This window comes from Lepidochelys olivacea (assembly GCF_965140295.1).
Source record: "Lepidochelys olivacea isolate rLepOli2 genome assembly, chromosome: 4".
NCBI lineage: Eukaryota > Metazoa > Chordata > Testudines > Cheloniidae > Lepidochelys > Lepidochelys olivacea.
In genome coordinates, this window is record NC_140414.1 from 39,438,864 (window position 1) to 39,466,187 (window position 27,324).

General features: G+C 43.6%; 1 protein-coding gene across 6 annotated transcripts in view; it reads left to right on the plus strand.

Annotated features, from left to right (window-relative positions):
• EGF (epidermal growth factor) overlaps window positions 1–27,324 on the plus strand; it is a 109,409-nt gene that overhangs the window by 79,344 nt on the left and 2,741 nt on the right. For 3 of the 6 annotated variants that reach the window (XM_084625643.1, XM_084625642.1, XM_084625646.1), the window contains 2 exons: window positions 1,811–1,913; window positions 11,751–12,263. In XM_084625643.1, the coding sequence (XP_084481769.1) occupies window positions 1,811–1,913; window positions 11,751–11,977 (330 nt within the window). In that variant the 3' untranslated portion in view covers window positions 11,978–12,263. Of the gene's footprint in view, window positions 1–1,810; window positions 1,914–11,750; window positions 12,264–19,600; window positions 20,488–27,324 lie in introns of those variants that run through there. The other 3 variants (XR_014711241.1, XM_084625644.1, XM_084625645.1) reach the window with 3 other exon arrangements.

Below are 27,324 nucleotides of genomic sequence, written 5' to 3' on the forward strand. Positions count from 1 at the left end.
GCAGTGTTTGTATAGCTAAAAGAGGATTTGGGGGAATGGAATCTGCTCTCTGATCTCTGGGCCAGGTGCAAGACAGCTTCCATGCCTTGTCCCTATTTGGGCCCACCCGCACACCCCCAGCTGTGAAATATGTTGAGTTGATGTGGAGCCCACATGCATGTAAGGGGTCTAACGTTTCCCACCAGCTGCAATCAATTGCCATGGCGTCAGTTACTGGAACTGCTTGGGTAAAATGGTTCAGTTACTCCTGCACCCTATGCCAATGTCCTCTCTCTGCCGCCATCCTTCCAGCTGAGGGAGAATGGTTGCAACTAGCGTTGTGCAAAACATGGCAGTTTGCTGCATGTGGGGTTTATGCCAACAATTCCTTCACTTTCACACTAAGGGAGTTCACAACCTTGAGTGTCATATAGACTTTCAGTTTCAAATAAACACAAACTCAATTGAAACTGTCAGTTTTCACCATGTTTTTGTCAAACCCACATTAAGCTGTGTATTTTGCAGAGGTTTTTTTGTAGGCAATCTCATAAACCAAGCCAGGTTCACTCAGGAGGTGTGGGATCCTTGGCAAACTGTTGGACGAGCCTATTCTGGGTTTAGTTTATTCTGAGACCTGTAATCCAGCAAGTTTAGCTCTACTTTGAAGCAGCTTTTCAAATATCTGCAACATAATGCAGAGTCCACCGGATGCCTGTTACAGCTGTAGGTCTGGAGATTTTTTGCATGTGAATCAATGCCCCCCAGGCCAACATCAAATATTGCTCCAATTTCTCTCTCCTTACCTTCCCTCTGGCTCTCATCTGTGAACATCCCTCTTCCATTTCCCTCCCTTCTTTTTAGCTATCCCTCACGGCCAGTTTCTCCATTCCCCTTTATCTCTGTCTCCCACGCCTTTTCACTCTGTTCTTTCTGGTTCTTCCCTCACACTGCTCTGTTGAATTTCCCCATCTCCCTTGGGGCAGAATTACTCGTCTCCTAACCTCCAGAAGGGGCAAGGTCTTCTTCTTCCTTATGCCCATGGAGTATGTGCTAGGAACTAGGAGTCACAATCATGCTTTCTTCCTCACCCGCTCTGGAGGATTTCCTCTCTCTCCTGTTCCGAGCTGCTGCCTAGTGGCCATTGCCTGCAGACCTGGCTCTCTGTGCTGCTGAGCAGCTGGTGACTCACTCCCCAAAGAGAAAGGAAGAGTAGGGGGCAGATTTTTACAGGTATGTAGATGCGTAAAGTTGCAGATAGACATCTGGAGATTTACAAAAGTGCTGAGGTGCCTTGCTTGGAAATCAAGGGGAATTAGGCCCCAAGTCCCTGGGACAGGGCAGAGCCTGTGGGCTGATTTCAGATGCCTTCTCCTAGGTTCCCAAAAGGCTCATTGAAAATGTGCTCAGGAACCTAGGAGCAGACACTTCCAGGGAAACTGGGAGACTTAACAGCTGTGCTTTCAGTTCAGCAACCTAATTAGCTGGAGAGAAGGGACTGGTGCTGGAGGACATTAGGCACTTTGCTCCACACTGTGGGCTGAGCATGCTGCCCATGCAGCACAATGGCTACTGTTTAGAATCACAGACTCTCAGGGTTGGAAGGGGCCTCACGAGGTCATCTAGTCCAACCCCCATGCTCAAAGCAGGACCAATCCCCAGTTTTTGCCCCAGATCCCCTAAAGGGCCCCCTCAAAGATTGAACTCACAACCCTGGGTTTAGCAGGCCAAGGCTCAAACCACTGAGTGATCCCTCCCCTTATGAGTGTGGCTCACTGTATGTTACTCTGCAAAGAACAATAGACTGTCTACTAGATTTGTATATGTTTTCCAGTTCATTGTTGTGATGGCACGAAACGGTCACAGGGAACGCAGAGCTGTCGATCTAAGGGACTGTGAGACATCAGATCGCGGTCACTCGTGCTCTTCAGAGTCCGGTGAGTAGGGTTTTCTTTAATCTTTGGCAGCAGCTTTACTTGGAAAAAATCTAACAGCTTTCGCAGCAGAGTGTGTCCTTGTATACAGCAGTCCCTCAGAGTTACAGTACAACAGTATACACAAAAGAGGTCATTCCTGGCCCCTTAGCGAGGAGGCAGCATTACAATCCGACAGCTTCACAGACAGCTTGGGGTACTGATGTACAAGTGCAGTCTTCATCTTGCAGAGATCTCGTTTGTTGATGTTTAAGAAGGATCTTCTTGCTTGAGATAGAGGTAAATTGCTAGTTACAGTGTAAACAGTTCCAGCCTATAGCGGCAATTCAAAGACAAGACATAAGTGAGCCTGTCAAGGTTCCTCCCCCACTCTGAACTCTAGGGTACAGATGTGGGGACCTGCATGAAAAACCTCCTAAGCTTATCTTTACCAGCTTAGGTCAAAACTTCCCCAAGGTACAAAATATTACACCTTGGACAGGCCGCTACCACCACCAAACTAATACTGGTTACTGGGGAAGAGCTGTTTGGACGCGTCCTTCCCCCCAAAATACTTCCCAAAACCTTGCACCCCACTTCCTGGACAAGGTTTGGTAAAAAGCCTCACCAATTTGTCTAGGTGACTACAGACCCAGACCCTTGGATCTTAAGAACAATGAACAATCCTCCCAACACTTGCACTCCCCCTTTCCTGGGAAATGTTGGATAAAAAGCCTCACCAATTTGCATAGGTGACCACAGACCCAAACCCTTGGATCTGAGAACAATGAAAAAGCATTCAGTGTTTTACAAGAAGACTTTTAATAAAAAATAGAAGTAAATAGAAATAAAGAAATTCCCCCTGTAAAATCAGGATGGTATATATCTTACAGGGTAATTAGATTCAAAAACATAGAGAACCCCTCTAGGCAAAACCTTAAGTTACAAAAAAGATACACAGACAGAAATAGTTATTCTATTCAGCACAATTCTTTTCTCAGCCATTTAAAGAAATCATAATCTAACACATACCTAGCTAGATTACTTACTAAAAGTTCTAAGACTCCATTCCTGTTCTGTCCCCAGCCAAGACGACTACAGACAGACACAGACCCTTTGTTTCTCTCCCTCCTCCCAGCTTTTGAAAGTATCTTGTCTCCTCATTGGTCATTTTGGTCAGGTGCCAGCGAGGTTACCTTTAGCTTCTTAACCCTTTACAGGTGAGAGGAGCTTTCCCCTGGCCAGGAGGGATTTCAAAGGGGTTTACCCTTCCCTTTATATTTATGACACGCCCCCCAAATCTCAGCTAGGGTGAAACACTGGCTGGGATTTCTTCCTGGAGCTCTAGGAAAACAGAGTTAATAAGACACATGCATCTCTAAATATACTACCAAGTACATAAAGACTAACAATATTTTCCACATCTCAAGGACGATTTTAACCAGTTGATTCTGGGAAACTTTCACGGGAGAGTGCATCAGCCACTTTGTTAGAAGCTCCTGAGATGTGTTGGATGTCGAAATCAAAATCTTGGAGAGCTAAACTCCACCGAAGAAGTTTTTTGTTAGTTTCTTTGACGGTGTGAAGCCACTTTAGTGCAGCATGGTCGGTTTGCAGGTGGAAACGCCGTCCCCAAACATATGGGCGTAGCTTTTCCAGAGCGTAGACAATGGCATAACATTCTTTTTCAGTGACTGACCAGTTGCTTTCCCTCTCAGACAGTTTTTTGCTGAGAAACACTACAGGGTGGAATTCTTGATCAGGTCCTTTCTGCATTAAAACTGCTCCCACACCACGCTCGGATGCATCTGTGGTTACTAGGAACGGTTTGTCAAAGTCTGGGGCCCTTAGTACAGGGTCAGACATGAGTGTCGCTTTAAGCTTGTTAAAGGCCTTCTGACACTTTCCGGTCCACTGAACAGCATTTGGCTGTTTCTTTTTGGTTAGGTCTGTCAGTGGGGCAGCGATTTGGCTGTAGTGCGGTACAAATCGTCTGTAATAACCGGCCAAGCCTAAGAAGGATTGAACCTGTTTCTTTGACTTTGGGACAGGCCACTTTTGGATAGCATCCACTTTGGCCTGTAGGGGGCTGATAGTTCCTTGACCCACCTGGTGTCCAAGGTAAGTCACTCTGTTTAGGCCTATTTGACACTTCTTAGCCTTAACAGTTAGTCCTGCCTCCCTTATGCGCTCAAGGACTTTTTGTAGATGTTCCAGGTGGTCTGCCCAGGAATCCGAAAATATGGCCACATCGTCAAGGTAGGCGACTGCATATTCTCCTAATCCCGCTAGGAGACCATCTACAAGTCTTTGGAAAGTGGCGGGTGCATTTCGCAGCCCGAAAGGGAGTACATTAAATTCATACAGCCCGAGATGTGTGATGAAGGCTGACCTTTCCTTGGCAGATTCATCTAGCGGTACCTGCCAGTACCCCTTGGTTAAGTCCAAGGTAGAGATGAACTGGGCCCTTCCCAGTTTCTCTAATAGTTCATCTGTGCGTGGCATAGGATAGTTGTCTGGGCGAGTTACAGCATTTAGCTTACTGTAGTCCACGCAAAAACGTATTTCCCCATCTGGTTTGGGAACTAGAACCACTGGAGATGCCCATGCACTTTCAGAGGGGCGGATTACACCCATCTGTAACATATCCTGGATCTCCCGTTCTATAGCAGTTTTAGCTTGAGGAGACACCCGGTAAGGTTGGACCCTAATTGGGTGAGCATTACCTGTGTCAATGGAGTGGTATGCCCGTTCAGTCAGTCCTGGGGTGGCTGAGAACGTTGGCGCGTAGCTAGTGCACAGCTCCTGGATCTGCTGTCGCTGCATAGGCCCAAGGGTCATGGAGAGGTTCACCTCTTCCACACCACCAGCACATTTCCCTTCGTAGTAGACACCTTCAGGCCACTCAGCGTCGTCTCCTCCCTGGGCTGTAAACTGACAAACCTTTAATTCTCTGGATCGATTAGAAGAGCTGAGAGGCGGTGGGTTGCTCCGTGCCGCCGTCCAAGCTCTCTGGAGGCTTTCATCTGCTTCCTGTTCGGTCTGGAACTGTTCCCTTGATGCTGGAGACATCAGTTCCTCATGGGATTGTGGACCTAGGCTTGGTCCCTCTGGAAGCGATATAGGGGATGGAGCTGTTTCTGTTGACTGTGAACCGCTCTCCGCTGGTGCACTATGTTGGGATTCAGGCTCCGGCTGAGCCTCTTGTGTAGGGTTATCGGCTGCTGCCAGTTCAGGTTCGGTGGGGCCCTCTGGTGTTGAGGTTGCAAGTACTGGATTCAGTGCTGACACGGGGTCTGGTGTTGGTTGTTTGGCTGGTTCCGGTTCTGGGACTGGTTCCGTCTGGGTCTCCGGGACTGGATCCACTACTGCTGTTGCAGACATTGGCCTGGGGTCCAGGTCCATCACCTCTGACTGGGTCCTGATAGAAGTTTCCGGAACAGAGCTAGGCCTCACGGCTTGTTTAGCCTGGTTGCGGGTGACCATTCCCACCCTCTTGGCCTGCTTCACATGATTGGCCAAGTCTTCCCCCAACAGCATGGGGATGGGATAATCATCATAGACTGCAAAAGTCCACATTCCTGACCAGCCCTTGTACTGGACAGGCAACTTGGCTGTAGGCAAATTGAAAGAGTTGGACTTGAAGGGTTGAATCGTCACTTGGATCTCTGGGTTGATTAAATTGGGGTCCACTAAGGAAGCATGGATAGCTGACACTTGTGCTCCGGTGTCCCTCCACGCGGTGACCTTCTTCCCACCCACACTCACAGTTTCCCTCCGCTCCAAGGGTATCTGGGAGGTATCTGGGCCTGTGGACCTCTGGTGTGATTCCGGTGCAATGAACTGTAATCTGTTGGGGTTCTTGGGGCAGTTGGCCTTTACATGCCCCAGCTCGTTACACTTAAAACATCGTCCAGCTGACGGGTCACTGGGGCGAGGAGGGTTGCTGGAGAACGGGGTGGTGGGACGATAAGGGGTCTGGAGGGTTCTTTGGGAGGTCGGTGGGGCTTTGGGCGGCCCCCGGTAATAGGGTGTGGTCTGGGGTGGTCCCTTCTGGTCTCCGCTCCAACTGCGACCAGTTTTCTTCTTCTCTGCCACCTCCACCCATCTGGCTCCAATCTCTCCTGCCTCAATTACAGTTTTGGGTTTCCCATCTAGGATGTATCTTTCTATTTCCTCAGGAACACCCTCTAAGAATTGTTCCATTTGCATTAGGAAGGGCAAATTTACTGGAGATTCAACACTTGCTCCTGATATCCAGGCATCCCAATGTTTTACAATGTGGTAGGCATGTCGGGTAAATGACATGTCTGGTTTCCACCTTAGGGCTCTGAACCTCCGACGAGACTGCTCGGGTGTTATCCCCATTCTGACTCTCGCCTTGGATTTAAACAGTTCATACTTGTTCATGTGTTCTTTAGGCATTTCAGCTGCCACCTCAGCTAAGGGTCCACTGAGCTGTGGCCTCAGCTCTACCATGTATTGGTCAGTAGAGATGTTGTACCCAAGGCAGGCCCTTTCGAAGTTTTCTAAGAAGGCCTCAGTATCATCACCTGCCTTGTAGGTGGGGAACTTTCTGGGATGGGAAGTGGTACCTGGAGAAGGATTGCTAGGGTTTGTTGGTATATTCTGCTGGGCCTTTATCCTCTCCATCTCCTCCACATGCTTCCTCTCTTTTTCCTTCTCCTCCTCCTTCAGCCGCATGAGTTCTATCTGTCTTTCATGTTCCCTTTGTTTTTCCTCAGCCTGAAATTTGGCTAATTCCAGCTGTAGTCGAGCTGAGGATTTGGCCATTCTAACCTCTCTGTTTTTAACTAACTTTACACCCGAGGTTTAGAAATAAACAAACAAAACTTGGCTGTAAAATTTTGCTGTGCTGGAATAGAATACCTATTCTCTGATAGTGATTGTCAGCCTACAGAAAAAGACAATTCCCTTGTCTCTGCTCTGGGCCCAAATTAAAGCAAAAAACCTCCAACTACTTGGAAACCTGCTTACCCAGCCCAAAGAAGAAAAAAAAATTTTCTTTTCGAACCTGTGCTCCTTGTAAAACAAAAAAAAAAATCAAAATCCTAAAAAAAAACCTGCCACTTTTGTCTCCAGGCAAATGGGTAGAGCACACACCCCCTATTTACTTTTAGGAAGAAAAGAAAAAAAAAAAACCTCTGGGTTGGAAGACTGTGAATTTCCCTGCAGGAGTTAAGTACCCTGCCTCCAGGCAAAGAAAACCTGCAATTCACAAGATAAAATCCCCTTTTGTCTCTGCTTGGCCACAAAGCAGAGAGAAACCAAGCTGCTTTCAGTTTCAAAGCTGCCTTCTGGACTTCCTAAAAATTCCTTTTTAAAATCTGTATTTCTAGTTCAAAAAATCTCAACTGGATCTCAAAATGATTTCAGGTTAATCCCACCACTGTGCCACCATGTCAAGGTTCCTCCCCCACTCTGAACTCTAGGGTACAGATGTGGGGACCTGCATGAAAAACCTCCTAAGCTTATCTTTACCAGCTTAGGTCAAAACTTCCCCAAGGTACAAAATATTACACCTTGGACAGGCCGCTACCACCACCAAACTAATACTGGTTACTGGGGAAGAGCTGTTTGGACGCGTCCTTCCCCCCAAAATACTTCCCAAAACCTTGCACCCCACTTCCTGGACAAGGTTTGGTAAAAAGCCTCACCAATTTGTCTAGGTGACTACAGACCCAGACCCTTGGATCTTAAGAACAATGAACAATCCTCCCAACACTTGCACTCCCCCTTTCCTGGGAAATGTTGGATAAAAAGCCTCACCAATTTGCATAGGTGACCACAGACCCAAACCCTTGGATCTGAGAACAATGAAAAAGCATTCAGTGTTTTACAAGAAGACTTTTAATAAAAAATAGAAGTAAATAGAAATAAAGAAATTCCCCCTGTAAAATCAGGATGGTATATATCTTACAGGGTAATTAGATTCAAAAAACATAGAGAACCCCTCTAGGCAAAACCTTAAGTTACAAAAAAGATACACAGACAGAAATAGTTATTCTATTCAGCACAATTCTTTTCTCAGCCATTTAAAGAAATCATAATCTAACACATACCTAGCTAGATTACTTACTAAAAGTTCTAAGACTCCATTCCTGTTCTGTCCCCGGCCAAGACGACTACAGACAGACACAGACCCTTTGTTTCTCTCCCTCCTCCCAGCTTTTGAAAGTATCTTGTCTCCTCATTGGTCATTTTGGTCAGGTGCCAGCGAGGTTACCTTTAGCTTCTTAACCCTTTACAGGTGAGAGGAGCTTTCCCCTGGCCAGGAGGGATTTCAAAGGGGTTTACCCTTCCCTTTATATTTATGACAGAGCCACATCCTGAAATGCAGTAGTCAGTTCTGCCAGGAGAATAATGAGGAAGTAAGGAGCCTAGATGTGCTCCTTGAGCCAAAAATACTGCTCCTCTAGTGGGCAGTGAGCCTGAGCAGATGTGATAATTTTACTCATAAACACACTGAGAACTTTGTTCTTTTTTTCACAAAAGCTGTATTTCTTTGTTTATGTCACTGAGTCTCTCCCAATGACTTTGTGTTATTCAGCTGGAATTAATGACATTTACATTTAGATTAAGGAGTCGAAAGCTGCACTGAATATTGAATTCTTAATGTCCATTTGCATTCCCTGGCCCTGATTCTCCACCATATTGGAGGGCAGCAGGTGCCAGGGAGCTGGTAGAGGTGTCTTGATTTCAGGGCATAGCCCTGGCACAGTCCTTAACACCAATAGAGTATCAGCCATAGGTGGAGCTCAGCTCTGCCATGCCCCTATGACCTTAGCCCATCCTTGACATGCTCCCTCCTGCCCCTTACATCAGGAGCAGGGGGTAGCTGGTCTAGGAGACAACTTACACTGGGGTCCCCCATGGGAATCCGGGGCCAGTTTAAGGCCACTTGGCACTAGTAAGCATCACTTACCTCACTGCATAATGCCCATTCAGTCCTTGACTGATGATGATTTTGTGATGTGTGCACACATTATCCATTAGGAGCTGGGCAGAGACCAGTACTTTGCGCAGACATCCGAATAACCAGCCATCAGATTCTGAGAATAATAGCACTGTATTTGTATTTATTTAGCACTTCCATGTTCAAAGCACTGTACAAACATTAACTTTTGAAGCCTCCTCGCAACACCCCTGTAATGCAAGCAACCAGGCGTTATCTGCGTTGTACAGATGGGGGAAGTCTGACCTTGGAAAAGATACACTAAATCAGCGGCAGTCCTGGCATGGAACCCAGGAGTTCCTGACGCTTGTGCTTTTTCATTTAGAGCATGCTGCCTTTCAGCTGTCAGCTGGATTCATTGACAGCTGACCAGGGCTGGATTTGAACTGGCAACTGATGGAGGAAAGGCTCCATGTACTGAACCAGTCCTCTCAGTGCTCATATTTAACTCATGTCTACAGCAGTTATCAGGGAACCAAATTCTCTCTGCAACAATTTATAAACACACAGGGCCAGATTTGCAAAGGTATTTAGACACCTAAAAATGCAGATAGACACCGAGAGAGATTTTCCAAAGAGCCTGACCGGACTAGCATTTTTAAATCCTCCGATTTTCCAAAGCACAAATGTTGTGAGAGGTGGGGATTCTAGTGGTAGAACAGGAGACTGGGAACTATGGCACCAGGGTTCTGTTCCCAACATGGCCTCCTATTTGATGAGAGCCCTTGATCAATTTATTTAGGGTAAAGTTCACCCCTATGCTAACAGGGATAGCAGACACCCCCAGTCCAGTTAAACTGCCATGCTTCTGTGTGTGAAAGGGTAGTCGTTGAGCAGTCATATTGAGAGTGAAGTGGAGATGGGCTTCCACATGGCTATTGTGGAAGTGGGTCAACTGGGGGTGGGATGGAGGAGGAGCAGTGTCATGGTGAAGGGGGCCCAAGGCTATATGCATATTGTGGCCACAAACACGTAAGGAAGATGCTTGCAGAGCTGACAGCCCCACGTTCAGATCCTTTGTTGGAGTATTGGCTGAAGAAGGACTGCAGAGCTGCCCGACTTAATGCACCGATGGGTGGTGAATTCCACCCTTAATCCTTCTTCAATTAATTGTACAAAGCTTATTTATTCAGGCTGCGCATGGACAAGGTGAATTTACCCTTTGATTTCTCTAACTCAGTTTCTCTATCTATAAATGAGAATAATACTTAAATGCTTATCCAACTTTTTAAGTTGCTTTGATAAGCTTAGATGAAGGACTCTCTGTGGCAGGGTGACCAGATAGCAGATGTGAAAAATCAGGACAAGGAGTGTGTGGGGGGTCATAGGTGTCTATGTAAGACAAAGCCCCAAATACTGGGACTGTCTCTCTAAAATCGGGACATCTGGTCAGCCTACAAGATGGGAACAGAGTAGTACCATCCATTATTATAGGCACAGCTAGCAGTATCGCCTATAGACAAGGATGCCTGACACTTTCCATTATAAGACCCTGTTCTCGGCTGCTTATAACTTTGTCCAACTTTAACTATTTGGGCTGAAATTCTCCATGGCAGCTGTCTGCCTTAAGGTTGTGTGTTGTTTTGCTCATGTGAAAATGAATTCTTACACCATTTCCTTGAAGTGCTCATATTTCAATGCTTTATAGCAGGAATCTGGCCAAGTTATAAGTCTTTGAAAAATTGTTTCTTAAAATCTCAAGCTTTTTCCTCACTTCTGAATGCTTTCCTCTGGAACCTTTAATGTTCTTTTACCACAGGGTTTTATTCGTAATGATACATTTCCAGTTTTGTTTGTTTCACATCCACTCCCTCTCAAGGTTCCCATGAGTTATTCAGGATAGTTAAGTCCCCAGCAGACTGTGAAGAGTTACAAAGTGATCTGACAAAATTGAGTGACTGGACAACAAAATGGCAGATGAAACTCAGCATTGATAAGTGCAAAGTAATGCACATTGGGAAAATCTAATCCCAACTAATGATGGGTTCTAAATAAGCTGCTAGCACTCAAGAAAGAGCTTTTGGAATCATTGTGGATGGTTCTCTGAAAACTTCAGCTCAGTGTGCAGCAGCAGTCAAAAACGCTAACAGAATGTTAGGAACTATTGGAATAGGGATAGATAATAAAATAGAAAGTGTCAGAATGCCACTATATAATTCGATGGTGTGCCCACACCTTGAATACTGTGTCCAGTTCTGGTTGCCCTATCTCAAAAAGGATATAATGGAACTGGAAAAGGTTCAACAAAGATGATCAAGGGTAAGGAACGGCTTCCATAAAAGGAGAGACTAAAATGATTAGGGCTGTTCAGCTTAGAAAAGAAACTATTAAAGGGGATATGATAGACATCTATAAAATCATGAATGGTGTGGAAAAAAGTGAATAGAAAATAGTTGTTTATCCTTTCCCATGATACAAAAAACAAACAAACCAGGAGATACCCAATGAAATTAATAAGCAGCAGGTTTAATACAGACAAGAGGAAATACTATTTCACAAAATGCACAATTAACCTGTGGAACCCATTGCCATGGGATGTGGAGTCCAAAAGTATAACTGGGTTCAAAAAAGAGCTAGATAAGTTTATGGAGGATAGATACATCAATGGCTATTAGCCAGGATGGTCAGGGATGTAAGTAACCCCATGTTTAGGGCAACCCTAAACCTCTGACTGGCAGAAGCTGGGAGAGGAAGACAGGGCTGGATCTCTCAAAAATTGCCCTGTTCTGTACACTCCCTCTGAAGCTCTGATACTGTTGGAGAAAGGATACTGGACTAGTGGTCTGAGTCAGTATGGCTGCTGTTCTCTTCTGTTCTGAATTTTCTTGCTAGTTGCTATCCCTGTTCTCAGATGGCTCTGAGTAATATTTATCCATTTCGTCCAGCATATGCACAGCCTCAGCCTGCAACAAACAACAAAGCAGCACAGATGGTAGCGGAAGAGGAGAGACAGCAAGGCTGCCGGCAACATTTTCTCAATGGTAGGAAGCCTCAGCTTGGTGAAGCAGAGAGGAGCCCTCACCAGCTTCAGCGGAGCATCAGCCCCATTGCCATGTTGGAAAGTGGCCTTCACTCCCCAGCACCATCCAGTCTGTTAATGCAGCCTGATTAAAGGGTCCGAGAACTGAGCTGAAGCTGGGGTAGTATGGAACTGAAACTTACAAAGTGAAGCAATATTTTTTCTTTAAACTGTACATTAAAAAAAATACCTTGCCAGTCTTTCCTTATCATCTCTGCTTGGAAGCATTGCCGTGATGACAAGACTAGTGCTAAATATTCTATTACATTTTTAATATCCTGTAAAGGTCCTACTAATTACAGTACTTTGCATGTAAAAGGACACTGGATGAGAACTCACCCCAGGTGGTGACCATTAGAAACAAACATCTTCTGAATGATTTTATTGTTATTTTCGGTGTTTGCTTTCGTCATATACATTCAGAAGTCATGAAAACAAAGTAGGTAATGGTAAGCAGGATGACCATATGGAGAAATTTACTGCAATTCTGTAAACTAAGATGATGCAGTAGAATCAGATAAAATGGTTTCTTCATTAAAATACTACTCAGGGACACTGTAGGCTGGATGATCCTCTCCCGTATGCTAGTTTTGTACCAGGATACCTCCTTTGACGTTGGTGGAGTTATTCCTCATAGATACTTATGTAAGTGAGAGCAAATTGAGATTCTATACTTTTAAGATTTAGCTGGACCATAAGAATTTGTGTAAATGAGCATCAATTATATCCAGCAAGGGAGATGTAGCCTCTGGGGAAAGTTATGTCATTTATAAATCTTTCTATCTTCAAAGTCCCTTCAGATCATGAACTGTTTTGTTCCTGGGATGAGACAATGGGCCAGATTCTTCTCAGTATAAATGCACTGGAGTTACTCTCACTTTATATTGATGTGACTGAGAGTGAAATCTGGCTCATTATGGATGGGTCTGGCATATGGAAAGAGTTCCAACCATCTATCACATCAAATACAAACATTTTATAAAAAAAATAGGAAAAAATCCAGTTTGGATTGATGTACACAAAACCGGCTTGTTTGTGCTGCCACATTAAATCCATGGGATTGATTGTAAACATATAAGAGGATTTATTTTTATCGTAGACATCCAAGCAGCTACAATTTACTTCTAATTATTTAATACCTAAGTAAAACTAAGGTTGTAAAACTTAACAGTTGTAAAGCTCTGTTTTTTTAGAGAGTTGTCACTTAGTCGCTTATGATTTCAAATTATTTGAATCCAGCTTATTTGAATTGCTGAGATTGTTTTTAAAGTATTTGCAAATCAGCTATATTACTTATAATATGAATATTCCCATGTGCATCTCCACCCCTCTCATGCAGGCATCTGTTTGCTCACCAGAATCAAACCTCCGATGTTTCTGAGGTTTGTCCTGCACTATTTATGGATCCTCATCTCTAATATCCACTGAGTTGCCCATCACTATTAATAGTGTTATAATTTCTTAATGTAGATAGCTGAAAATGTTATGAAATACATTCACATATATTTGCAATCCTTTTTTTAGAATTCTGCTAAAAAGGCAGGATATATTTCCCATCCATTTATTAAGTTTTGGGTAGTGATTGGAGAAGCAAGTACTCTAAGCAGTTTCAGGGCCAGAATCTCCTTTCACTTACACCAGCTTTATACCTGGGTAACTCCACTGGTGTAAGCAATAGGAGAATTGATCTAGTGCTTTCAATGCAAAGTTATGAAACACCTCTTTTATAAAAGGTTCATAAGCGTTAGAGTTGTTTCATTTCTGCTTGGAAATATTCAAATGTGTTTGTAACTGCCATTAACATTAATTGCAATTACAGCTACTCACATGAACAGATGGACTCCTCTGTTTAGACTGAAGTGATTTGAAGAGTGTTAGAACACTAAATAATATACAAGAGGGGACAACCCTTGTACTGAACCATAAGTTCTCAATATGTAGATTGGACTGTAAAGTAAATAGCTAAACTTTGAACAGAGTAGAGATGGATCATAGTCTCCAAGTGTGGATTTGTATCTGAACCCAAACTTCCCAAGACTTTGCAGGGATATTTGTTTAGGGCAGCGATTTCTCTTGTCTCAGTATAAGAATAGAGGCCAGACAGACAAAAAGGTCCTGATTCAGCAAAGCACTTAGTCACATACTTAGGTTCCATTGACCTCAATGAGACTTAAGCATGTGCTTGAAGTCAAGCATGTTCTTAGGTGCTTCCTTGAATCAGGATTGAGGGTTGGATCTAAACTTCCTCTGTCTTAAACTGTTCAGATTTTGAGTTTGGACCATCTCTAAAACAAAAGTGTTTCAAATGCCTTAAAAATTGTACAGTTTCAAATCCATGCTTCACAGTCTTTCTGCCTTAGTTTTGTATGAAGTATCTCATTTCTAATTTGGTAGCTTTCACTGGAGAGTTTTGAAAGTCAAAAGTATACATTTTTACGTGGGGGTACTGGTGGCGATAACATTAACTGATTTGTTTCCTCAACTCACATAGATCTAAGCAGAAAATGCTTTTTAGTGCTAAAACCACAAGGAAAAGACAGATATATAAATATAATATATTTAGTTTATTTGTATGTTTATAAACTTTGTGATTTATAAAATAAATAATTCCTAGCATTTCCATTGTTTTGATAGAACATAGTGCACAATGATGGCTTAGATTTAATACATGTCACATTTACTAATAATCCAAACTGGTACCCCATAGCTGCAAAAACTAATGTGTACGTACAGCATGCACGGATATGGTTCTTCTCTGACTGTTTAAAGGATAATCCTTATTAGTGTAAATCCTCCATACCTCAAGATTAGATCCCAGCCTTACTAGAGTATCAAATAAGTGTTCAATGTGGGATTTTAGCTATACAACTCTCGTAAGCAGTGAGAAGCTGCATGATTAATTCCTCATGTACTCTGCTGAATATTTACTCCTTTCTGTGCACACAAGAATGTTTCAAAAATGATCTTTTCTACTTACATGTGTAGAAACACGACTGATGGTCTTAGGCTACATTTTCAAAGTGGTCCAAGGTGTTAGCCTAGGATTTACATTGAAGTTAATGGGAGCTGGTGAACTGAGCGTATAAAATCCCACATTGGCAGTAACATGGTTAAGGAGAGCTGGAAAGCCCAATTAGCCCATTTTGTAGCACCTGGAGGGGAGACAGGTAATTAAGGATTAGATCCAGCTGGGGCGAATGGGACTGGATAGTTCCTGTAAAGGAAGACTGGAAGACCAATAGGGGAGAACTGAGAGTGGAGAGCTGCAGTAGGTAACTTATACCCTGGGTCTGGCCCTGAAGGAGAGGGCAGCAGGAGCGAAGGAGTTCCAGGTGACTGCCAGAGAGGCTTGGAAGCTACTTAAACATGGACGCTTCCTCTGCAGACTGGTGAGAAGCTACCCAGGAAGCTCAATCTCCAAGAGGAGAGGACCAGAGGGTGTGATCTCAAGGAACAATCTGCAAGAGGGGCATGGTAGGAAGTAGTCCAGTGGAAAAGCAAGGGGTTGGGAAAGATTGATGCCAATGTCTTTATATGTGGTTCCTGGCTTGGAACCTAAAGGAATGGGTGGGTCTGTGTGCCCCTGCTTAAACCCAGCAAGGAAGTTTATTAAGGCCTAAAACAGGGGTAGGCAACCTATGGCACGCGTGCCAAAGGCTGCATGCGAGCTGATTTTCAGTGGCATTCCCACTGCCCAGGTCCTGGCCACTGGTCTGGGGGGCTCTGCATTTTAATTTAATTTTAAATGAAATTTCTTAAACATTTTAAAAACCTTATTTACTTTACATACAACAATAGTTTAGTTATATATTAAAGACTTATAGAAAAAGACCTTCTAAAAACGTAAAAATGTTTTACTGGCATGCGAAACCTTAAATTAGAGTGAATAAATGAAGACTCAGCACACCACTTCTGAAAGGTTGCCAACCCCTGGCCTAGAACAAGCAAAGATGTTACTTGAAGATGCCAAGGATTGTATTACCTTCACCTAGGGTGATTGACATCTTGATCTATTGGGCTCCTTAGCATCCTGAGAGAGGAAAAGGCTACCGGTGACTTGGCTGGAGGGCTAAGGTTGCAGCAAATGGGCTAAATGGCAATTGGTCCACCAACGAAGGAGGGGAAACTGAGGCAGAGTTGTTATCTGGTTTTCCCACAAGGGTGCGCTGAAGATTGAAGGCTCCCTCCAACATCGTCACATAGCTATATCCCTGCTCACCTCTTTTCTTATCTGATCAGCCACTGCATGTGTCAAAATCCCATTGAAGATAATGAGAGTTCTATAAATGGAGCAGATGTAGAACTGATCCCTAAAAATATACTGGTAAACTTAGCGTTTTATGAGATTAAATTAATATGCATCATGCTAAGCTTTAGAAAGAGGAATTTTAAAACAAAAAGTGAAAAGCGAGACTAAGATTAGTTACAGAGAGATTTCTGCAGGAGGAGAGAACCATTTAGGGGTATAATCCTGTCTTTATTGAAGTCATTGGCAAAACTCCCATTGATACAAGAGAGCTAATATTCATTATAGGCAATACAGGTAGTATCACTTATAGGCAAGGTTGCCTGACACTTTCTATTATAAGATCCTGTTTCTAGTTACTTAAACCTTCACCAAACTTTACCAGTCCAGGCGTAAACTTTCCATACTGGGTGACTGCCTCAGTCTGATTTTTTTTCTTTCTAAAAACTTCAGCAAAAGTGATTTAGTGGCTTTTCAGAATTAGACGGGGGGAGGGTGGGGGAACATATTGTTTTGCCCCCTGTTACAAATATTCTACAACCCTTTCTTCGAGAAGCTGCATTGCTTTCATCCTTTGGGGCAGGGACTTGAAATTTGGTGGTGTGGGGTCAGCTTGGTTTTAGGGATGTCCCTTTTGCTGCACTGTGAAAAATTGCCCATGTGTTGAGCCAAACTTGCATATTCTCAGTAGTGAAACTCCGTGGAGTTTGGCGGCTAAATTATCTGAAGGTTCTAGCTGCTCTGAACATGCTTCAGGGGCTGAGCTGGGCTTTCTCTGCCATTGCTGCTCCTGGTAGTCAGGAGTCTGTCAAGTGAGAGGCAGTGAGAGAAAAGAGACTCTGTATCTCCTGTGCTCTCAGGCAGTGGGGAGCAGGAGTAATAATCAGCCTGACTCAAATACTCAGGCACTGGGCTTGGGGAGATGGCAAGGAGGGAGTGGGGTGGGGAAAAGAGTGGAGGGACGATTATGTGGAGCTGGAGTATAAGGAGACTGGGCCTGTGGTTTGCAGCTGTGGTGGGAGGGACTGAGATGTGGAGCCAAGAAGGGTAGGTGGTTCACTCTAAATTTCCCTCTCATTTTCCCTCCAGTGTTCCCTCTAATTTTCTCCACACGTGCAGAATGAATGGTGTTCCGTGCAGCAATATGGAGGGGATGTGTGACACATCACCTTCATATTGATGCACATAACAAAATTCATGGGGCGGCAGTGGGGCCGAGGGGTTTGGAGTGTGGGAGGGAGCTCAGGGCTGGGGCAAGGGTGTGAGGGCTCTGGATGGGGGTGCGGGCACTGAGGTGGGGCTGGGGATGAGGGATTTGAGGTGCAGGCTGCCCCAGGGCTACAGCAGGGAGAGAGGACTCCCCCCGCAGCAACACCTGGGCTGGGGATGGGGTGGGAGAGGCACCTCTCCCTGCCGCAGCAGCTGTGGGACTGGAGCAGTGGGATGCCCTCCCCTGGCTGTGGCAGGTCCGGGGCGGGTTTGGGCTGGGGGAGGAGTGCCTTGGCCACAGCAGGTCTGGGCCGGGACTGGGTTTAGGCCACCCGCCTCCCAGAATTTCCAATAAGGCCCAGCTGCAGCAGGTCTGGAGGTGAGTTGGGGCCAAGGGAGGGGCTCCCTTCCCCCAGCAATGGCAGGTCCTGACCGGGCAGGTTTCCTAAGCGGCTGCATAGGGAACTTAGGTGGGGACTGGGATGTTGAGTTGAGAATAATAATGCCATCATACCTGTCCATTATACCTTACAGCGATGTTGTGAAAGTAAATTCATTAATGTTTGTATATAAATTCATACATTCCAAAGCCAGAAGGGACCATTATGATCCCCTAGTCTGACCTCCTGTATAACACAGACCATAGAACTTCCCCCAAACAATTCCTAGAGCAAATCTTTAAAAAAAGCATCCAATCTTGATTTTAAAATGGTCAGTGATGGAGAATCCCTTGTGACCATTGGTAAATTGTTCCTGTGGTTAGTTACTCTTACTCTTACTGTTAAAAATTTACACCCTATTTCCAGTCTGGCTAGAAGTTGAAACATTCAGCATTCATTGGATCATGTTATACCTTTATCTGCGAGCTCGGAGAGCTCATTATTAAATATTTGTTCCACATGTAGGTACTTTGTCAGGCACTTAGATGCTGTAGTGATGAGCACTATAGAAAAGCCCATGAGGAAATTAATAATTCTGTCTCTAGAGCAGGTTATGAATAATGTGCAGTAAATAAGGCCTAAGGCACTGAACAATGAGGAGAAAACAAAATATTGAATAGTTGCTCATTAATTGAGCACTGTCCAGTCTGTGTACTGAATCAAGTAGTGAACAAACAGTATATGAGCATGTAATTAAAGACTCTGTGATAAAGCATACCCACAAGGAGGCTGCACTAGGGTTTCCCCAGCAACCTTAATTCTGGCATTTCCTAGCTTTTGAATGTTAGATTTTGCACACTGAACATTCCTTTAATGGAGTTTTTTTTTGTATGTAATATGATATAAAGCAGGTAACTTGCAATGAAAGAACAATGGGAGTCAATGAAATTGAAATGTCACACATTTTGAAATGAGAAACTATTTTACAGAATGAATAACTTGTAGAACTCATTGCAACAAGACATTGTTGAGGCCAAGAGGTCAGTAGGATTTAGATCCTTTTATATGGATAATAAGAAAATCCTCAGTACTTTTTAAAAAAGGAAAAAAGTATATGTATAGGAGCCCTTATGCTTCAGGGCATAAGACAACCAGTAGCTGACGGAGATCAGTAAGAAACTTTCCCTATGTGCAAGGTATTCATTGATTGTACACTACAGGATTTCCTGCAGCTTCCCCTGAAGCGTCAGGTACTGGTCACTGTCAGAGATGGAATACTGAATAAAAGGACCCTGGTCTGATCTGTGTGGCAATTGCTATATGCCTTCAAAGCTTCAGCTGGCCAAAGTATTGTGTTTTCCTTTAAAGGGGGTGTCATTTTATCTCTCATGTTACTTCAAGCTGGTGCTTAAACTGCTCAGTTAACCTACAGCACATCCTTGGTATTGTTGCCTCTGTGACTGACAATTTGCCATCTTTATCCACATGAAAGGGTAAAATAGTAACATCAGTGAAAGCTTCTGCATACAGCCCCAACCTGGAAGCATGGCAGAACGGTTGTGCTCACTCTCTCCTTGGCTTTTCTACTGAGACTGTCACTTAATACCAGTTGTGATGTGGACACCTGTCCTCTAGGAACTGGACAGAGACCACCTAATTTCAGACAGGCCATTCATTATTCAGAGGATGGGAAGGACTTTCAGCCACCACTCACTGCCAAGCAGGGCTGGATTCAGTCCCCAGAGTAAAGCCTGAGTACTTTACTACCAAGGTTTGGAGAAAGTTCTGCAAATTCTACGCATAGAATTTGTCTTTTGAGGCAGCTGCTGCAGAAATCCTTTATTATTGGTGCCTTAGCCACTATCTTGTCTTCCTCCTTAGCGTCCAGGTGCAACAGGCTCAATGGAAACAATTGTCTTCTGCCAGCCTACTCCTCCTTATGAGTTCTCACTCTTCATTCTGCCGGCTCCAGCTATGTACTAAACCAAAGCCCAGAAGGCACTTCCCTGGCAGGCCCCTTTGAGCAGGACATTGCAACCCAGCAGCCCCCTGCTCTCAAGGTAAGAAACTAAAATATGACCCCACCAGGCTTATTGAGTATGCCTGAGTACAGAGTCCCCCGCTCTTCAGGCTCATACTTAGGGGTAAGAGCATCAATGAGTGCCAAACTTCTTCCTTCCCACTTGCACTCCTGCTGAGAGCCTAGTTTCACGTTCTCTCATCCATTGCTGCCTCCCATTCGGTTCCTCTGCTGGGACCCCCACTGGATTATTGTTGCCCTATGCATACTGTCCTTCAGCCAGTTTTCAGTCCAGGAGGCAGAGTTCACCTTATCCAAGAGGCTCTGGTCAAAGCCCATTAGAAATAATGTTTAAGACTGTAGGACAAAGTGAAAGAAACCATATAAGGTAGTTCTCCCACTTCTGATAAGGTTCACAAGCCGCTGCCAGAATATGTATCAGTAAAACAGCAACGGGGGTCATGGCCCATGACAGGGGCTTTCCCAATTCAAATAATTAGTTGATCAAAGAATTAGCTGCTCTTGCCTATTGTCATAAATATAAAGGGAAGGGTAAACCCCTTTGAAATCCCTCCTGGCCAGGGGAAAGCTCCTCTCACCTGTAAAGGGTTAAGAAGCTAAAGGTAACCTCGCTGGCACCTGACCAAAATGACCAATGAGGAGACAAGATACTTTCAAAAGCTGGGAGGAGGGAGAGAAACAAAGGGTCTGTGTGTCTGTCTATATGCTGGTTTCTGCCGGGGATAGACCAGGAATGGAGTCTTAGAACTTTTAGTAAGTAATCTAGCTAGGTATGTGTTAGATTATGATTTCTTTAAATGGCTAAGAAAAGAATTGTGCTGAATAGAATAACTATTTCTGTCTGTGTATCTTTTTTGTAACTTAAGGTTTTGCCTAGAGGGGTTCTCTATGTTTTTTGAATCTAATTACCCTGTAAGATATATACCATCCTGATTTTACAGGGGGGGATTTCTTTATTTCTATTTACTTCTATTTTTATTAAAAGTCATCTTGTAAGAAAACTGAATGCTTTTTCATTGTTCTCAGATCCAAGGGTTTGGGTCTGTGGTCACCTATGCAAATTGGTGAGGCTTTTTATCCAACGTTTCCCAGGAAAGGGGGGGTGCAAGTGTTGGGAGGATTGTTCATTGTTCTTAAGATCCAAGGGTCTGGGTCTGTAGTCACCTAGACAAACTGGTGAGGCTTTTTACCAAACCTTGTCCAGGAAGTGGGGTGCAAGGTTTTGGGAAGTATTTTGGGGGGAAAGACGCGTCCAAACAGCTCTTCCCCAGTAACCAGTATTAGTTTGGTGGTGGTAGCGGCCAATCCAAGGACAACGGGTGGAATATTTTGTACCTTGGGGAAGTTTTGACCTAAGCTGGTAAAGATAAGCTTAGGAGGTTTTTCATGCAGGTCGCCACATCTGTACCCTAGAGTTCAGAGTGGGGGAGGAACCTTGACACCTATGTAGGAAGCTAATTTATTTTTAAAATTAATTTAGAACCATAGAAATGTAAGGCTGGAATTGATTACAGTCTTCCTTATAACAGCCTTTAACATATTTGAAGATTGCTATCAAGTCCAAACTCAAGAAAACTTATTTTCTCAAGACTAAACATGCCCAGTTTTTAGCCTTAACTCACAGGTCAGGTTTTCTAAATCTTTTATAATTTATGTTGCTCTCCTTTGGACTCCATCCAATTTGTCCACATCATTCCAAAAGAGCTGGACACACTACTCAAGCTGAGGACTCACCAGCGCTGAGTAGAGTGGGACAGTTACCACCCTCATCTTGCTTACAACACTCTTGTTAATAACCCCAGAATATATTTTTTTAGCAGCTACATCACTTTGTTGACGTGTATATTCAATTGGAGATTCACTATAAACACCCCCACCCCCAATTCCTTTCAGCAGTACTACCAGCTAGCCAGTTATTCCCCATTTGGCAGTTGTGTATTTGAATTTTCCTTCCTATGTGAAGTACTTTGCATGTATCTTTATTGAATTTTGTCTTGGTGAGTTCTGACCAATTCTCCAATTTGTCAAGATCGTTTTGAATTCTAAACCTGCTCTCCAAAGTGCATGCAACCCCTCCTGAAATTAATTTTGTGGTTTACTCATAACCTCTAGCACACTTTTGGCAGCTCTAGGCCTTTATTTATTGGTTTAAAAATAAATTTTTAATGCACTATTTTCAGCAGTACAGAAGAGATGTGCATTTTAATAGGCAGTATCTTTCTTAAATATTGATTGCACAAAACAATGCAGTTGGCTATGCTATGCTAAATGGAGAGATTGCATAACTGGCATTTTATTAGCCTATTAACCATTGTTAGTCATTATGTATTGTGGTAAAAAGAATGCTGTATTAATATATTGATTCCTCTTCCTCCCACCCCCCTGGTCAATTATAAAGTGAATTATTTCTTCCAGAGCCTGTAGAGAGCTTTGAGGGAGATGGAGAAAGTTAGGGGTGTTACATTAAGGAAAGCAACCCAAGACACTGTCATGCTGCAGTATGATTCAAATAAAATACTTCAAGATTTCAATAGCCGTCTAACCATTTTCCAGTTCTCTCTTTGTGATTAAAGCAAGGGTGTCAAGTTGTTAAAGGGAGGGGGAGGGCAAAAGTAGCATGTGGCCTGAGACTTCCGTCTCTTATGTAAGTAATCTTTACCTTGGACTTTAGTCTGTAATTAATGGGAAATGAGGAAGACACATGTATTTTAAACGACTCTTGAAATATAACCTTTCTAAAGGAATCAATAAACGAAATACAGCCAGATGCGGAACATCTCACCGGAGACATAAAACACTAATCGTTCTGGGATGTCTGAGGTTCCCCTACAGTATTTGTATGAAATAATAGAGTTCAAACTTGTTTCCATTGACCCTGGTGCTGCTTATTAATGATTTTTGCAGGGATGTGGAAACAGTCAAATTCAGGTTAGGTGTTTGGAATCCCAATACAGATAAGAGGAAAAAGGTTAATCCAGTCAATGAAATAGGCCAAAACCAGGACTGCCTAAGTTTGTAGCACCTTTTCCTCATTTGCCACTTGGTCAGTAGCAGTTTGTTTTAATTAATAGCTTTCTCTTAAGTAACAAACCTCCCAGCTGAGGGCCTAACTATAGTATTAACTACCCAATCTATGCCATTGGGATTATCTTTAGGGTCGCAATACTGTGATTTTGGCTTTTGACCTGTGAGAATATTTTTTCTTTGCCTAAGAAAAGAGAAATGTCTTCATCTATATCTTGGGGGACACACATGGGAAATGTAATCCTTCAGGATGTTCGCACTGAGACAGAATTTATAGCTATATGTACGTTATGATTATGTACATTATGTACATTTATTTCTCCATTGCTAAATGACGGTAGGAAACAAACCTATCACTGCCAGAGAACCAAGACCCTAGATCTGAACACCGCTAGGTTCTGAGACATTTTGGAACTGAATCCCTTCTGACCTTAATGTCTATGAGTTTATGAATCTGAAGTGAAATTTAGTGGTAGGCTACTAAAATAAACCAACCAAAAAGCCTAGAGCTAACGCACCCGGCCCCCCAAGAAGCTTGAAAGTTCAGATCTGGATCTGAGCTTTATGACTCAGCCACCTCAAGGAAAAGGGTGATGTGACAGGGTGCGTGTGCCTCCAGTCCTTGGCCACCCCAGGAATTGCTCAGACTCCTTTTTGGGTCCAAGCTGTATAATTTAGTCAAGTCCCACCGCCAATACTTACACAGTACAGCACAGCAGTCCTAATTTCTATAACCTTCAGTTCCTGTTCATCAGGGTACTAGGAGGAAAGGAGAAATCTCTTCCTTGGGATCGCCTTCAACCTGGGTGCAGCTAGCCCTGTCCTCCCTACATCAACACTTAATTTTTGCCTTTATTAAACTAGTTAGCTAATGGGCCAATTAATTCCTTACCTCTCCCAACCTAATACCTGTCTGATTAACTAATTCCTCCCTATCGCCTCAATCAGATGTTGCTGGGGAAACTAATTGAGGCTACAATGATCAGAGTTCTGACTCATCTGTCAGGCCTCAGCACTCTTTCACAAATGGTCTTAGACTAAAGCACAGGACTTGAGGCCAGGAAATCTGGGTTTTGTTCCTAGCTGTGCTACTTGTATGTGGCCTTGGGCAAGTCACTTAACCTTTCTGTGCTTCAATTTCCCCATCTGTAAAATACAAGTACAGATGCTTACCTATATCACGGTTGTTGTGAGGAGTAATTCGTGGCTGCTTTTTTGATCATCTGATGGAAGTTGTTCTAGAAAGACAAAATGCTATCATTCTCATAAACTATGTTGCTCTGAATTCAGTGGAGCAAGAAGAATGAGCAATAATAAAGAGAACTGGATTTGTAATGAAATTGAAATTACTCTAGATTTTCATGACTTTCTGCTTCAGTGCCAGATTCAGACCTGTTGGGGGAAAAAATGGGGTTGAACCCTCTTATACTAGACCTGAATTTGGCCCTCAGTGTCTGAGTGTTACATGCATAATAGGTGACTATTGTGTAAAGTATATAGTCACCCTAATTCATTCAAAAGTATATTTCATTTCCAACTGCTGTAGTCTAGTCTCTTTGCGTTAAATTTGCCCCTGTGCAGAGGGCCCATTCACCATGCAAGTTCTATTTAAACGGTAAGATATAGGTAAGTCATGCTAGTCTACTTATAACTTCTGTACAGAAGACATAGATGTAAGCTTTCAAAATGCTTTGCAAATCACACCCATTGTGGGCTCTCCAGCAGGAGAATTCAATGAGCCAGATAAAGGTGGCTAGGTTCTTTGAATGGTTAGGCCTTAAAAATGATACATTCTTAAGTCTTAGGAAAGAATGTGAGTTTAACAGTGCATTAACTTTGGCAACCAACAGAATAGAAAAGGTAACAGCCAAAAGTTGGCAGATCAGTTCTTGGAATGTAAAGAAAAAAAAGCTCAGAATAGACAGGTTAGGCTTTATTGTTTCCACATGTATTTGTAGAAAGGGGATAGACTTCAGGTCTCAGTTTCTTCCATTTTAATGGGGGGTTTTCTCTTCGTGTGTTTTGCTACCTATTCCTGCATCGGTTCTATTGTAGACCACTCGGCTTTATATTAAGATGGCTTTATAAACTGATGCATTTACAAAATCTGCTGACCAGAAAGGAATATGCATTCATATATTTGTATTTGCATGCCTTCTACTGCAAATTATGATGAGATAATGACTGGCAATAGTAAACTCATCCAAAAACCAAAAGGCAAACAAACTTTCAGGAAGTAAGGGAACAGCTGACTCTGAGATGCGGGCAGATTTTCAAATCTCCTCATTGTAAAAACAGGAATGAAACAAAATTTATTTGTATTGTAAAGGGATTAGAAGTGGAAAGGGACAGAAGAAATAAGTATTTTTGTGTTCCATTTGAAAGGGACAAGCAATAGTTCATAAGAAAGGGTCTCTCTGAAAATAAACAAATCATTTCTAATACCGCCATCATAGAATATCAGGGTTGGAAGGACCTCAGGAGGTCATCTAGTCCAACCCCCTGTGCAAAGCAGGACCAATCCACAACTAAATCATCCCAGCCAGGGCTTTGTCAAGCCTGACCTTAAAAACTTGTAAGGAAGGAGATTCCACCACCTCCCTAGGTAACACATTCCACTGTTTCACCACCCTCCTCGTGAAAAAGTTTTTCCTAATATCCAACCTAACCCTCCCCCCCACTGCAACTTGAGGCCATTACTCCTTGTTCTGTCATCAGCTACCACTAAGAACAGTCTAGAGCCATCCTCTTTGGAACCCCCTTTCAGGTAGTTGAAAGCAGCTATTAAATCCTTCCTCATTCTTCTCTTCCACAGACTAAACAATCCCAGTTCCCTCAGCTTCTCCACATAAGTCATGTGTTCTAGTCCCCTAATCATTTTTGTTGCCCTCCGCTGGACATTTTCCAGTTTTTCCACATCCTTCTTGTAGTGTGGGGCCCAAAACTGGACACAGTACTCCAGATGAAGCCTCACCAATGTCCAATAGAGGGGAACGATCACGTCCCTCGATCTGCTGGCAATGCCCCCTACTTATACATCCCAAAATGCCATTGGCCTTCTTGGCAACAAGGGAACACTGTTGACTCATATCCAGCTTCTCGTCCACTGTAACCCCTAGGTCCTTCTCTGCAGAACTGCAGCCTAGTCATTCGGTCCCTAGTCTGTAGCAGTGCATGGGATTCTTCCGTCCTAAATACAGGGCTCTGCACTTGTCCTTGTTGAACCTCATCAGATTTCTTTTGGTCCAATCCTCTAATTTCTCTAGGTCCCTCTGTATCCTATCCCAACCCTCCAGCGTATCTACCTCTCCTCCCAGTTTAGTGTCATCTGCAAATTTGCTGAGGGTGCAATCCACACCATCCTCCAGATCATTTATGAAGATATTGAACAAAACTGGCCCCAGGACTGACCCTTGGGGCACTCCACTTGATACCGGCTGCCAACTAGACATGGAGCCATTGATCACTACCCATTGAGCCTGACAATCTATCCAACTTTCTATCCACCTTATAGTCCATTCATCCAGCCCATACTTCTTTAACTTGCTGGCAAGAATACTGTGGGAGACCATGTCAAAAGCTTTTCTAAAGTCAAGGAACAACACATCCACTGCTTTCCCCTCATCTGCAGAGCCAGTTATCTCGTCATAGAAGGCAATTAGATTAGTCAGGCATGATGTGCCCTTGGTGAATCCATGCTGACTGTTCCTGATCACTTTCCTCTCCTCTAAGTGCTTCAGAATTGATTCCTTGAGGACCTGCTCCATGATTTTTCCAGGGACTGAGGTGAGGCTGACTGGCCTGTAGCTCCCAGGATCCTCCTTCTTCCCTTTTTTAAAGATGGGCACTACATTAGCCTTTTTCCAGTTGTCCGGGACCTCCCCCGATCACCATGAGTTTTCAAAGATAATGGCCAATGGTTCTGCAATCACATCCACCAACTCCCTTAGCATTCTCGGATGCAGCGCATCGGCCCCATGGACTTGTGCTTGTCCAGCTTTTCTAAATAGTCTCGAACCACTTCTTTCTCCACAGAGGGCTGGTCACCTTCTCCCTGTGCTGTGCTGCCCAGTGCAGTAGTCTGGGAGCTGACCTTGTTCGTGAAGACAGAGGCAAAAAAAGCATTGATTACATTCGCTTTTTCCACATCCTCTGTCACTAGGTTGCCTCCCTCATTCAGTAAGGGGCCCACACTTTCCTTGACTTTGTTGCTAACATACCTGAAGAAACCCTTCTTGTTACTCTTAACATCTCTTGCTAGTTGCAACTCCAGGTGTGATTTGGCCTTCCTCATTTCACTCCTGCATGCCCGAGCAATATTTTTATCCTCTTCCCTGGTCATTTGTCCAATCTTCCACTTCTTGTAAGCTTCTTTTTTGTGTTTAAGATCAGGAAGGATTTCACTGTTAAGCCAAGCTGGTCGCCTGCCATATTTACTATTCTTTCTACACATCGGGATGATTTGTCCCTGTAACCTCAAAAAGGATTCTTTAAAATGCAGCCAGCTCTCCTGGACTCCTTTTTCCCCCCCTATGTTATT